Below are 13,315 nucleotides of genomic sequence, written 5' to 3'. Positions count from 1 at the left end.
TGCAACGTTTCTGTCCCTCTGGACCTTCTTCAGGCATCATGCCTACCGTTGCTGAGTCGAGGAAGTCAGTTCAGTTGGAAATAGATGAATAAAATCGAACAGCCAAAACATGTCCGTGGTTCTAGACAACATCAACGCTGATTGGCTGCCAGCACACGATGCGTGGAGTCGGGTGGACGGCTGGACGCGAAGGTAGCTCCAGTTGGATTTTTCCAGCAGGGGCGAACATACCATTCAGGGCGAACAGGGCCATTCGCATCGCCCTGTTTGCGCAACTTCTCGTATTAGCATTGACTATGTATATAATTGCGCCGCTCTAACTATCCAAGTCTGAAAGCACCTTCAATCAAATCACTTCGGAATGAATTAGGGGATATTGGTAATCAGCACAGGTGCGATTTTTTCCCCTAATCAGTAGCTGTTCCTTCACATAAAATACACTCCATTACATTATAGGCCTAGTTATCCAAAACCAAGTCTGACCAATGAATGGCTGGTCACCCAATTGAAATCTCCCGTGACCCACCCGTGGGTACCCAGTCTTTGGGAAACAATGCTCTATACCACCAAGATGGCCACCAGTGGAAATGAAAGGGGGTGTTTCTGTTCAGTTTCTGATAGCAATTTCTCCCCATTATGTGTGCTTAGAGATGTTATTAATAATTTGAATTATTAATTATAATATTAACTGCATTTTTTGGTGAGCGGGGAACATAGAACCTTTTTTAGAGGTAAATGGGGAACATAGAACCTTTATAGCTAAATGGGGAACATAGAATCTTTTTTTAGTTGAGTGGGGAACATATAGAACCCTGGGAACATAGAACCTTTTTTAGTTGAGAGGGGAACATAGAACCCTGGGAACAGAACCTTTTTTGGGTAAGAGGGGAACATAGAACCTTTTTTGTGGGGGTAAGTGAGACGAACATAGAACCTGGGGAACATAGGTATGCTCCCAGAATAGCTAGGGTTCAAGTGGTTAACGCAAATGTTATCCTATTAACACACTTTAAAATACAGAAAATGCCTACAAATTAACCAAAACATGTAATCCACACACTCTGCCCCAATACAAATGATTTAATAAATTAGCTAAGGTAAGAGTACAGATTATAAATAAACAGTTGAGATTCCAGTTCCTTCAAACTTACCCATGGCCAAGCAGAGAATATATTGAAATACACACAGAAACAAAGAATATTAAACCTCGCTGACAGAAAATAGTCTATTGTTCGTCTATAAGACATATAATAATATTTATTCATGAGGTATGACAAAAAAATGTGCGCGCACACACGCACACACACAACAAAAAAGTGTCAAACATTTAAAAATACAAACAATGAAACAATGAAATGAAAAAAATATATTGTGGGGAAATATGTGAGAATATATTTTGAAAATATATTTGAGAAAATAATATATTAAAAAAAAAAGAACAATCAGTTCGAGACCTTCAGCTCTCACTGGATCTGTTCGCAGATGAGTGTATGGCGGCTGGGATTAGGATCAGCATCTCCAAATTGGAGGCCATGGTTCTTAGCAGGAAATCAATGGATTGTGCAGTCCGGGTAGAGAAGGAGACTTTGCCCCAGGTGAAGGAGTTTAAGTATCTCAGGGTTTTGTTCACGAGTGAGGGGAGGACATAGCAGGAGATCAGCCAGAGAATCGGAGCAGCAGGGGCGGTATTGCAGTCACTTTACCGTACTGTTGTGACGAAAAGATAGCTGAGCCAGAAGGCAAAGCTCTCTGTATATCGAGCAATCTTTGTTCCTACTCTCACCTATGTGTGGATCATGACCGAAAGAATAAGGCGGATACAAGCGGCCAAAATGAGTTTTCTCAGACTGGCGGCTGGCATCTCCCTTAGAGATATAGGTCCTCATTCACAACGGCGTTTACGCCAGAGTGTAACGGAAGCGTATACAGATACTAAATATCATCGTATTTCTCTGTCCGATCACGCTGCGATTTGCTCCCGTCTTATTCAGGGAAGCTGGTGTAATCACTTCATTTGTGCGGATCGCAGAGTGTAGCCTTTCCGCATTTTTCCCAAGCGATTCGCCTGGTGTCGCCTGGTTAGAACGCCCATCCCACACCATATAAGGCAACAGGAAATATCGAAATACGTCATCATAGCCTGCACCGGGCTTTAAATTATATACAACAGCCGCGATGAGCTTGTAGAGCAGTTAATTTTGACAGGCGGGTCTCTGCACGGACAGATCTTCAAGCAAACAGCGCGAGTTTTGTATATAATTATAAACGAAACTTGCCAACTTGGCACGCATTGCTTCACTCCTTGTTAAATGTCAGAACGTTAATAAGTTAACTGATGTTACAGTTACTTTCACATAATGAGAAAGAAGTTAATTTGTACTGTTCACCACACAACCAAATGCTATATTAAAACTCGGCAATGATAAAAGGCCCTATTGATTAGTCTACTGCGGTGATTGATTCCCTGCCCTGCACTGTCGGATTTGGAAAGCAAATATATGGACATGCATGGACACAGGACATATTTTCTTTCTTTTTTTTCTTGTGGGATTTGGCTATATTTCATCCGATCCAACTACGTTGTATGTTTCCTCAGCTGCAGGTAAGAGTTGGCTATTCTGTGTGGCGTCCGCATGTGATCAATATACATATTATAAATTAATACCACGACGCAAATGGAGGCAGATAGGTGCTTGCAGCAAATGCATTTAGGCCTACGTGAAACTTCTATTTTTTATATAGGGCTATTCCCCCCCCCCCCCCCCCCCCACACACACACACACACACACACGCACCGACAGTCAGACTGACTCAAAGGAGCTCCATAACGAAACAATTTAAATAGGCCTATATATTACTACACTAAACAACGTTGGATTCGTACAGTGCAGAACGCAGATAAGTGTATGTTCTTATTATAATTGTGAGTTTGTTTTTTAACATGCAGCGCGAGTCCGCGAGAGCCGATCTACAAGCTCACAGCGCGTTGCACTGCGAGTAGAAAGCTGTCAAGTGAGCAGCGCAATCGCGCATGCTAGAAATATCCTAATAAATAAATAAAAAAGGTGTCGGGCTTGCAGGGGCAGTTTCTGTATGGCACTCTAGGCTAACCTGCCTCTAGAATGCATGCATTTAGGCATACAAGTGATACTTGGCTTTTATATAGGCTATAATTTTTTTATGTGCGACCAATGTTGGGACACATGCCTACATATTTTATCTGAGATTTGGGGACTTTTAATTGATTCAGCATGAAGACTAAAGCCTTCTTAATAAATCTACGCAAGCCGTACACGACCATGAGAGGTGGCGCAGCTTTCAGCGGAATTTCCGACCAACCCACGTCACCGTCAAGTTCACGTTCAAGTTCATGAATTCCCACGTAATGTGGGAATCCACGTAAATGCCTGTCCGCTCACGCTCCGCTCACGTAACGTCACTTTATGAGCGTAAACGCCGTTGTGAATGAGGACCATAGGGTGAGAAGTTCAGTCAGGCGAGAGAGACTCAGACTAGAGCCGCTGCTTCTTCGCTTGGAAAGGAGCCAGCTTAGGGGGTTCAGGCATCTAGTATCTCCAAACTGGCCTGGGAACACCTTGGGATCCCCCAGGAGGAGGTTACTAATGTTGCTCGAGAAAGAGAAGTCTGGAAATCTCAGCTGGAACCGTTACCCCCGCGACCCGATTCCGGATATGCGGTTGAAGATGGATGGATGGTTAAAAATAAATAACATACATATGGAATATAAATAAAGCAAAATGCACATAACATGTGCTGTCGGAAAATAGTGAATCACAGAATAGTGATGTTAATTAACTATAACTAAAAATCATAACATTCCATTTATGCATATTTTCAAACATTTTTCAGGTTCCTTTCAAGAACCATGTCATCCCTGGATTCAAGTTAATAGAATCCAGGGATGTGTACGCCACATCTCCATGCAGACATGCCCAAAATGTGTAATGAACAGCTTAAATTTGGGAAAACTGAAAACTCAGTCATCAGTCCCTGCCTATGTCAATGCTCAATGCCCATGTTCACTTCCAGATTGAATGACCACTCCACTGAGGAGAAACGGGTGTAGACAAACCGAAAGACAGAGTCTTCTCAATTTTATAGCAGGATCAGTGGGGTTTTAAAGTCAGATAAGGGCCTGCAATGCATGGCTATGGCCTGCAGAGGACAGCATTGTGTGTCTGTGACATGGTCCCGTTTCACAGCTCAGTGTTGCTAATCTTCACATTCTCTTTGGTGTTGCCGTTCTCGTCGGAGACAAAGCCTCCATTCTCCAGGGCGAGTTCCTCTTTCTGTTTGATGGCGCCATCGTCACCAGCCTCCACTGCAGGACACTCACTGTCCGTCGCAGGTATGCTCTTACTGATATGCCTCTTATAGACCTGGTAGCCTAGAAAAGAGAACACCCTGACTCAGTACAACACACCTCAATTAAGCAGTGTGTCTCACATTTAGAATTAAGGAAAGACACAGGTACGTGCATGCATGTAGGGATGCAACAGTTAAACTTAAAAAATAAATAGATTTGGGGAAATAAAATAGATTTTCTATAAGAAAACTACTTAAAGTAATGTAATGGACTGTGAAGTCAAAACGCTTCCAAAACAATAGCTGATCTACAAGCTCCCAAATGCACTGCAAGTAAAATAGATTTTTTTCAATTAGAAAAACTAATAATTAAGAAATCAAAATGCACTTCTCAGTCATTTGATTAATTTAACACATTGAGTGCCGCCTGGTGGACAAAAGCAGTGGTTCTTGGGTGCCGGGTGTTTTCAGGCTATTCCACTATGACTCGCGTCCGCTTTTGGCTTCCATCTTGAATGCTAAAGTATTAGCGTTAATGCGACAGAGCTAAAATAAAGCCAGTCCTTGCTCTAGAAAACGACAATGTTCCCATCGCGCTCACCGGATAATCAGAAAAGACCTCCGAACATCGCCGAACATTGCGAGGACAGCGCATTAGTTCCAGAGAAAACGGCTATTGAGAAACTTTTGCAGTGCGAGCGGGGCCCTGGCAACCGTGCATAGCAACCGGAGCGTTTCCAAAAATGAAACACAGCGAGGCAATGTCATAGCCATATCAAACGCCTTAAGATGAGCCTGCTCGTCATCTGTACCAAGCGTCATTAATTTATAGGACAGTTATACTCGTCATACGGATCCAACGTGTTAATAACGTCCTTGACGTTCTTTATTCTTTATTCATTTGGATCCCCATTATCTGCCACCAAAGTAGTAGTAGCTAGCTACTCTTTCTGGGGTCCACATGACATGAACATATTGGAGAAGCACTGGTGTGAATGAAGCTCTCACCTCCCACAGCGACGAGTGCCGCTGCCATCTGGAAGATGCTGTAGATGAGAGGGAAGGCGAACATGACCTCCAGCTCCTCTGGAGCGAAGGACAGCTGAACGATGGTGCTGCACAGCTGGGAGTTCTGGAAGCCCGTTTCCAGAGCGATGGTACGACACCTGACAACACCACCACAGAAACACCCGGTTAATGTGATGAGGCAGCAGTATTGATATTGTTTCAATATAGTCAGGACCCATTTATGGGCCGCAACTGAAGTACATCCTGCATAAATAAAATATGAAAATCTTTCAAAAGAATGTCATAGATAAAATAAAGAAATCTAAGAATTTCCATTTAAAAATACAAATGTGTAGATATGCCAGTTTTGAATTTGAATCCTGAAACGTAACAGTTTTGGAGGTACAGCAACGACATTCACACATACCTGTACCAGGGCTGGCCTACGAAGCGGGCTAGTAAGAATCCCCCTCCGAAGCCGATGAACGGGTAGATGGCGCCGATGATCCAGAGTGAGTTATCGATGGTCCAGGACGACTGATACAGCACTCCCCCCACCACCGCTATGAGGATGATGAGAACAAAGCCCACGATAGAACCCACCTACAAACACACAAATACAATGTGAACAAAGGTACAGCACACACACTAGGGCATTAACAAGTTTTTCCCAGTCGACTTAAAGTCGACAGTAAAGTCGAAGTTGAGTCGATGCATCGTTGTATGACGGGGGGGGGGGGGGGGGGGTTAACAGGGGGCAGGTGGGGGTGCGCGCGGATCCCCGGGCGGACTTTAACAGGGGACGGGTGGGGGTGCGCGCGCTCAAATACGGAGCATGTGAAACGACGGAGCTTGTCAAACGGAGCCGCACTAAACACACTCCAATATGGCACAAAAACCCATTAGAAAAGACATAGGCTAGCTAGGCTACACACACTGTATCTATGGCAAGGCGATGATTATCAAAACATACAGTATACATTTAATTGTAAACACTAAACAGTGCAGGCACACACGCACACGCACACTGGCACAGACCAGAAAAGAGAACGCAACAGACAGACGAGGCATAATTGGCACAGCACACTGAGCGCAGCACAGCACAACGGCTCGCTCCAGCCATATGACACAATACAAAATACCTTGTGTACCTTCAGAACACAATAGAAGACATAGGTCATATGTATAATTAACATTATTGCAGCCAGCAGGAGTTTGGCACATCATCAGATCAGAATACAATCTGCTATTACCTTCCACATTCACAACGTGAACATTTCCTCCTCCTCCTCCACCTCCTCCGACAACAACTCCAAGCATAACGTCCTCAAGCTTTGTCTTTTCTGAGCCATGCAAACAACCCGCACTGACCGGAGACGGAGAGATTCATGCATCCCGCGAGTAAAGCTGGTCACTGTCAGCACGGGGGTGGGGAGGGGTACAGTTTGGGGACAAAGTTTGCACGCTTCTGTACTTCTCTTATACAGTCAATTAGTGGGACACGCTGAGAGCGCACATCAAAGGAGAACACAGCTGCAGGTTGTTAATTAAGGCTGTGGCTGAACTCCGATGCAAAGGGAAAGAATGACATGTCCGTGACAATAACCAATCCTACAGTTTGAATTCTGTACACACACTCACACAGAGCAAAAATAATATGAGGAAAACAAGTGAAAATGTGTGTTTAATTGTCTCTAATTTGAATCGACTTGTGTTAATGAAGTCGATGCGTCGTTTTTTTTAATGAATGCCTGCACACTCCCGTCTCCCGCTCATAAAAAGTGGGAACAGGGGGCATTGACGCATGCGCTGCCTGTAACCATGGCGATAACAGATCCCAAGCATCCCATAGCCCAAACACAGAATCTCTACTTACTAACTAGACTGTAGGTGTTTACACAAAAACATAAATTAACAGCTTAGATTTTGGGAAAGGGTAAAACAGGTGCATATGCTGATGTTCAATGCCCGTGTGCAAGTTCAGATCAATTGCTCAAGCCACTGAGGAGAGAGCCCAGCTGAACAGGTTACAAGGTTTTTGCCAGACAGCGATGATATACACGTAACATACTGTACTGTAACACTGCACTGTATACAGTACATACATACAGCACACAGATACCCATGTGCAAATGCAGATAGAGTGGCCAATCTATTGAGCAGTGTGTGTGTGTGTGTGTGTGTGTGTGTGTGTGTGTGTGTGTGTGTGTCTGCGTTCTTACCTTGAGTATTTTCTTGGCAGCTTCAGGTTTCTTGTGTTTCACGTAGATTCCCAAAGCGACAGGAACAAGTAGAGACACCAGAGTAATACCTGACACACACACACACACATTTGAAATGTTTATTTATGTCCACATAATGAGAAGTACAGGAATACAAAGGACATAAACACTGCCAGTGTTGACCACACACACACACACACACACACACACACACACACACACACACACACACACACACACACACACACACACACACACACACACACACACACACACACACACACACACACACACACACACACACACACACACACACACACACACACACACACACACACACTTTTTATTCTGGCTGACATGGGGGGGGGGGCAGTTTAGAGACCAGGATTACTACATGTTTGTGAGATTACCTATCCTAGGGGACACAGGGAGAACATGCAAACTCCACACAGAAAGACCCTTTCGCCAATCCCACCTAGGGTATGGGCACTGATGACGCGAACGAGAGAACACGCCCCTAGCGTCCCCAGTGGGAATCGATCCCAGGACCTTCTAGCTGTGAGGCGACAGTGCTACCGACTGCGTCACCGTGCCCACAGAGTTGTTATACATTAACTTTATTTCTACAGCACTGGGTTTCACGGACAATAAAATAATTGAAGTTATAGTCAATAAAAATGCTGTTGTATCCTACTAACTTACCTGCCAATGAGGAGCTCCCACCGGCAGGGCGTAAAGACGTAAAGTAGACCCATCCCGCCCAGCTTCCCTCCCCCGAACACGAGCCAATTGTGTATGTATAGAAGCTCGACATGCACCCTGGCGGATTTAACCCATTCAGGCCTGACGTCGAAATTGAAAAAAAAAAGTTTTCTAAATCATGACAATTTTCGGAAAGATTTGAGGCACATTTTAACGATTTTTCAAAAATAGCAGACCTACAAGTTCATAGCGCGCCACTCGGTGGCGCGCTATGAGCTTGTAGATCTGCTATTTTTCAATAGCTAAATTATAACAATGTTTAAAACACCAAAAGGGGTTCCCGCCCCAAAATGGGTTAATGGTTAATGTGGTTAAACGCTAACGTGACATGGATGCGTTCCAGGTCTCAATGGATTTAAACTCAAACCTGCGGTGGTGGGCCGTTGAATCGCATGTTTAATGTCATTACTAGGATTCTCAGGTCTATATAATACCCAACAGTTCTGTAATATCTTGGAACAAATCCAATCTTAGAATGAAATGAATTTCACGTAGGTATAAAAAAAAAACATGTCAGAACGAATCAGATCTCGGAACAAACCTGCACCAGGAAAACAAACTACAAAATCGGAGTTTCACACCTCTGGGCCTGTGAGTGTGGCATGTCTTTACCTACTGTTTGGTGTAATAAGGGACTGTGTCACGTGTTTACCTATGCTGTCATAAGGGATCTGGATGCTGTCTCCGGAGGTCCAGACACTGGTATAGATGAGGAGGCACAGAGGCATCATACCCAGGGCCAGGATGGACGAACAGGCTGTCATACTGATGCTGAGGACACACAACAGGTACATGGAAACATATGTCATCATTCCAGACCCCTTTTTAGGTTTGGAACAGAGCAACACTTTAAAAATTAAACAAAAATTAAATAAAAGGTAATACTGTAACTGTATTAAGTTTCATGGGCAAAAAATCACGAAGCTTAATATCTGAGTAGAGTAGAGTGGAGTGCGTGAACAATGAATTAAACGTGTCATAAAGTAATCCAATTAAACATCATTACATTAACTAAACCAATTAAACCAACAGGTCATTAAGCAGGGCCAATCATTTCCATTTAGACACACAGGATGTTTGTTCTTTAGCTGTATTATTAAACCGTAATTAGTACTGTAGTGTAAAGTAATTTCAGTAATTAGTGAGTCAGTTAGTGTTCAATCACACATTAATTCAGGCAGCCAACAAAAAGCCAACAACCCACAGTCACTGCCAGCGAGCCAAACAATCATCCACCCAGTGACAGTAACAATGAACCAGTCATCCACTTAGAAATCTGGGAACCCATCGGCAAAAAAAATTGCCTCTGGGGGCAGGCCCCAGTAGAATGTGTAGAACAGGATGTTGGCCCGTTTGGCACGGCCTCAGCCCTCCACTTCCTGTGGTGTGCCTGTGTTTTCATTCCCCCTATCAACAGTCTATACACATTCTGAATGGCCTTGCTGACAGATTCGGTAGCGTCATCTAGTGACAGTAACAATGAACCAGTCAGTCATCTAGTGACAGTAACAATGAACCAGTCAGTCATCTAGTGACAGTAACAATGAACCAGTCAGTCATCCAGTGACAGTAACAATGAACCAGTCAGTCATCTAGTGACAGTAACAATGAACCAGTCAGTCATCCAGTGACAGTAACAATGAACCAGTCAGTCATCCAGTGACAGTAACAATGAACCAGTCAGTCATCTAGTGACAGTAACAATGAACCAGTCAGCCGTCTAGTGACAGTAACAATGAACCAGTCAGTCATCTAGTGACAGTAACAATGAACCAGTCAGTCATCTAGTGACAGTAACAATGAACCAGTCAGTCATCCAGTGACAGTAACAATGAACCAGTCAGTCATCCAGTGACAGTAACAATGAACCAGTCAGCCAACAATGAACCAGTCAGCCACTAGTGACAGTAACAATGAACCAGTCAGTCATCTAGTGACAGTAACAATGAACCAGTCAGTCATCTAGTGACAGTAACAATGAACCAGTCAGTCATCCAGTGACAGTAACAATGAACCAGTCAGTCATCCAGTGACAGTAACAATGCACCAGTCAGCCACTAGTGACAGTAACAATGAACCAGTCAGTCATCCAGTGACAGTAACAATGAACCAGTCAGTCATCTAGTGACAGTAACAATGAACCAGTCAGTCATCCAGTGACAGTAACAATGAACCAGTCAGTCATCTAGTGACAGTAACAATGAACCAGTCAGTCATCCAGTGACAGTAACAATGAACCAGTCAGTCATCCAGTGACAGTAACAATGAACCAGTCAGCCAACAATGAACCAGTCAGTCATCCAGTGACAGTAACAATGAACCAGTCAGCCAACAATGAACCAGTCAGTCATCTAGTGACAGTAACAATGAACCAGTCAGTCATCTAGTGACAGTAACAATGAACCAGTCAGTCATCTAGTGACAGTAACAATGAACCAGTCAGTCATCCAGTGACAGTAACAATGAACCAGTCAGCCAACAATGAACCAGTCAGCCACTAGTGACAGTAACAATGAACCAGTCAGTCATCCAGTGACAGTAACAATGAACCAGTCAGTCATCCAGTGACAGTAACAATGAACCAGTCAGTCATCCAGTGACAGTAACAATGAACCAGTCAGCCAACAATGAACCAGTCAGCCACTAGTGACAGTAACAATGAACCAGTCAGCCACTAGTGACAGTAACAATGAACCAGTCAGCCAACAATGAACCAGTCAGCCAACAATGAACCAGTCAGCCATCTAGTGACAATAACAATGAACCAGTCAGCCAACAATGAACCAGTCAGCCACTAGTGACAGTAACAATGAACCAGTCAGTCATCTAGTGAAAGTAACAATGAACCAGTCAGTCATCTAGTGACAGTAACAATGAACCAGTCAGCCACCCAGAGAAAGAACAATGAATCTACAGTCAGCCACCCAGAGACAGCTGCCAATCCGTCAGTTTAGCTTATTCAGATTGGAAATTCTGAATAACAAAAATATATAATTATGATTATATGTATTATTGTTAACAATAATACTACTAATAATAAATACATGTATATATTTATTTGCATTATTTACCGGTATGCATCATTTTTGAACCAAATTCCTAGATGGTTTGAAATGTGATTCAAATCTGATTTCCAAAGATGGGTCTGTTTGGACACCGAAGCCTGAGTTACAATTTGTCACACAACGGTGTCACTGTCCGAAAAATACTCAATCTACAAGCTCACAACTTGTTGCTCGGTTATCTTCTTTTACAAGCGTACAGTATATAAGTTAAGCAGTACTCATGCCTATGTTGTTGGGTTGTTACCACAGCAACCAATGCAGATCTAGCTCGACGATGTCTGAATGCAAAACTCTGATCTGATGACTTACAAATTACAGTGTGGACATTCACTCCTAAACATCAGATTTAAATAACAGTGTGGACAGTCAGTCTAAAGATCAGATATGAGAAACAAATCAGATTTCCCTGCAATCTGAACAAATCTCTCAGCCCTATTGTTAACACTATTAACCCTAACCCATGAGCTGAGCAGCTGACCCCACAGACACAACCAGTCAGTCAGTCATCCATGCAGGGTCAGTTACAGCCCAACCAATCAAAATGACAACTGGACCTTTGATTGATGTTTCCCTTCCTCCTCTCAGCCCATCATGTCTCACCTGAGGTCCATGTCTCCGTCCAGCCAGTAGCAGATGATGTTGGAGCTGGAACCTCCAGGGCAGCAGCCCATGATGATGATGACGATGGCCTGGACCGGCATGACGTCGAAGGCCAGTGCCAGGGCGAAGGCCGTGAAGGGCATGATGCCGAACTGGCACAGGAAGCCGATGAAGATCCCCCACGGCCTCCTGATGTGACCCCACAGTTTGTGGATGTCCACGGTGCAGCCCATGGCGAACATCACCATGGCCAGCATGACCGTCAGCACCACGCTCAGCACCAGGCTCAGGATGGCGTTGTAGTTGCTGGGAGGAACCAGGCAGTTGGCCCCCGAGCAGACGGTGGCATTGGCGGGGCATGCCACACTGAGCACAGTGGTGGCCATGGCAGACGTGCTAGTCATGGTTCACAAGATAAAAGAAAAGGAGGCTTCCCGACTCTGTGAAGAATGGTGTAAAGATGTCCCTGGCGGCGTGGCAGGCCTTAGAAGGTTCCCCTGCAGACTCTGCTGCTATCCAGAGACCAAGAAACACAATGAGGACTGACACCCTGCTGCTCTTTAACTTCTAGCCAGCAGCGACTTAAACATTTGGAAGGGAGGGTGGGAAATGCTGGAAAAAAAGTAAAAAATTAACCTGTGCTTAAAGTTTCATTTTTACGAGGTCAGTGTTTAAAAGCGCACACATATAAAGACAAAAGTCGTTTCAACTCGCACTACAGTACAATAAATGTGATTACACCATGTTCATCTTTTATCGCCCTTTGAGCCTTTAAAACCTTTATTGGACTCTTCCAGGCATGTGCAGCATCATCATCCTCCATGAAGGTACTGTAAGATGCCTGTAGTGTTAAACCCATGCAGACGGCAGACACACCCTGACAACACAATGTCCTGTGTGTGTGTGTGTGTGTGTGTGTGTGTGTGTGTGTGTGTGTGTGTGTGTGTGTGTGTGTGTGTGTGTCTGTGTGTGTCATCAGGAGTGCCAGCAGTCAAGTCCAATCACAGTAAAAGAGGAAAAGGACATTGTAAAAGCTCCTTGTTCTTTAAGTAGTTAGATTTGTGCCCAATCACTTAGTGACGCCAAAGTAACTTTTTAAATAGTGAGAATCAGAGTTTCCTGGTAGTGTCGGCTAGATAAGTTACACCCATACAGATGGCAATTAAAAATAAATGAGATGAGAATGACACATAGTTTTATCCTTTGATTTATCAAAGTTGAGACACAATCATAAACTACAGTATACCCTTTCCAAACATCATAGGGAAATAATTTAGAATCTTCAACTTCTAATTAGCTAATATTCAAAGATAGCAAAACTAATGAAAGATG

At 43.8% G+C, this 13,315-nt stretch overlaps 2 protein-coding genes across 2 annotated transcripts in view; both read right to left on the bottom strand.

The window, feature by feature from the left end:
* The window catches only part of klhdc3l (kelch domain containing 3-like), a 17,466-nt gene extending 17,222 nt beyond the window's left edge, over positions 1-244 (bottom strand). The window contains exon 1 of the mRNA XM_079517632.1: positions 47-244. The gene's annotated coding sequence lies outside the window, so the exon portion shown is untranslated. The remainder of the gene's footprint in view (positions 1-46) is intronic.
* A 3,973-nt stretch (positions 245-4,217) lies between these two features.
* Positions 4,218-12,582, bottom strand: slc10a2 (solute carrier family 10 member 2; the record flags this gene model as incomplete). Its single annotated transcript, XM_079517674.1, has 6 exons — positions 11,984-12,582; positions 8,971-9,089; positions 7,557-7,645; positions 5,762-5,937; positions 5,335-5,492; positions 4,218-4,408 (listed from the first exon to the last, which is right to left on the bottom strand). Exons 1-6 carry the CDS (start codon positions 12,385-12,387, stop codon positions 4,218-4,220), a joined length of 1,137 nt encoding a protein of 378 aa, XP_079373800.1. The 5' UTR covers positions 12,388-12,582.
* Positions 12,583-13,315: the final 733 nt, after the last annotated feature.

The sequence above is a fragment of the Electrona antarctica genome (genome assembly GCF_951216825.1).
Source record: "Electrona antarctica genome assembly, chromosome: 13".
In the NCBI taxonomy this organism is placed as follows: Eukaryota; Metazoa; Chordata; class Actinopteri; order Myctophiformes; family Myctophidae; genus Electrona; species Electrona antarctica.
This window is presented reverse-complemented; position numbering and strand designations above follow the sequence as displayed.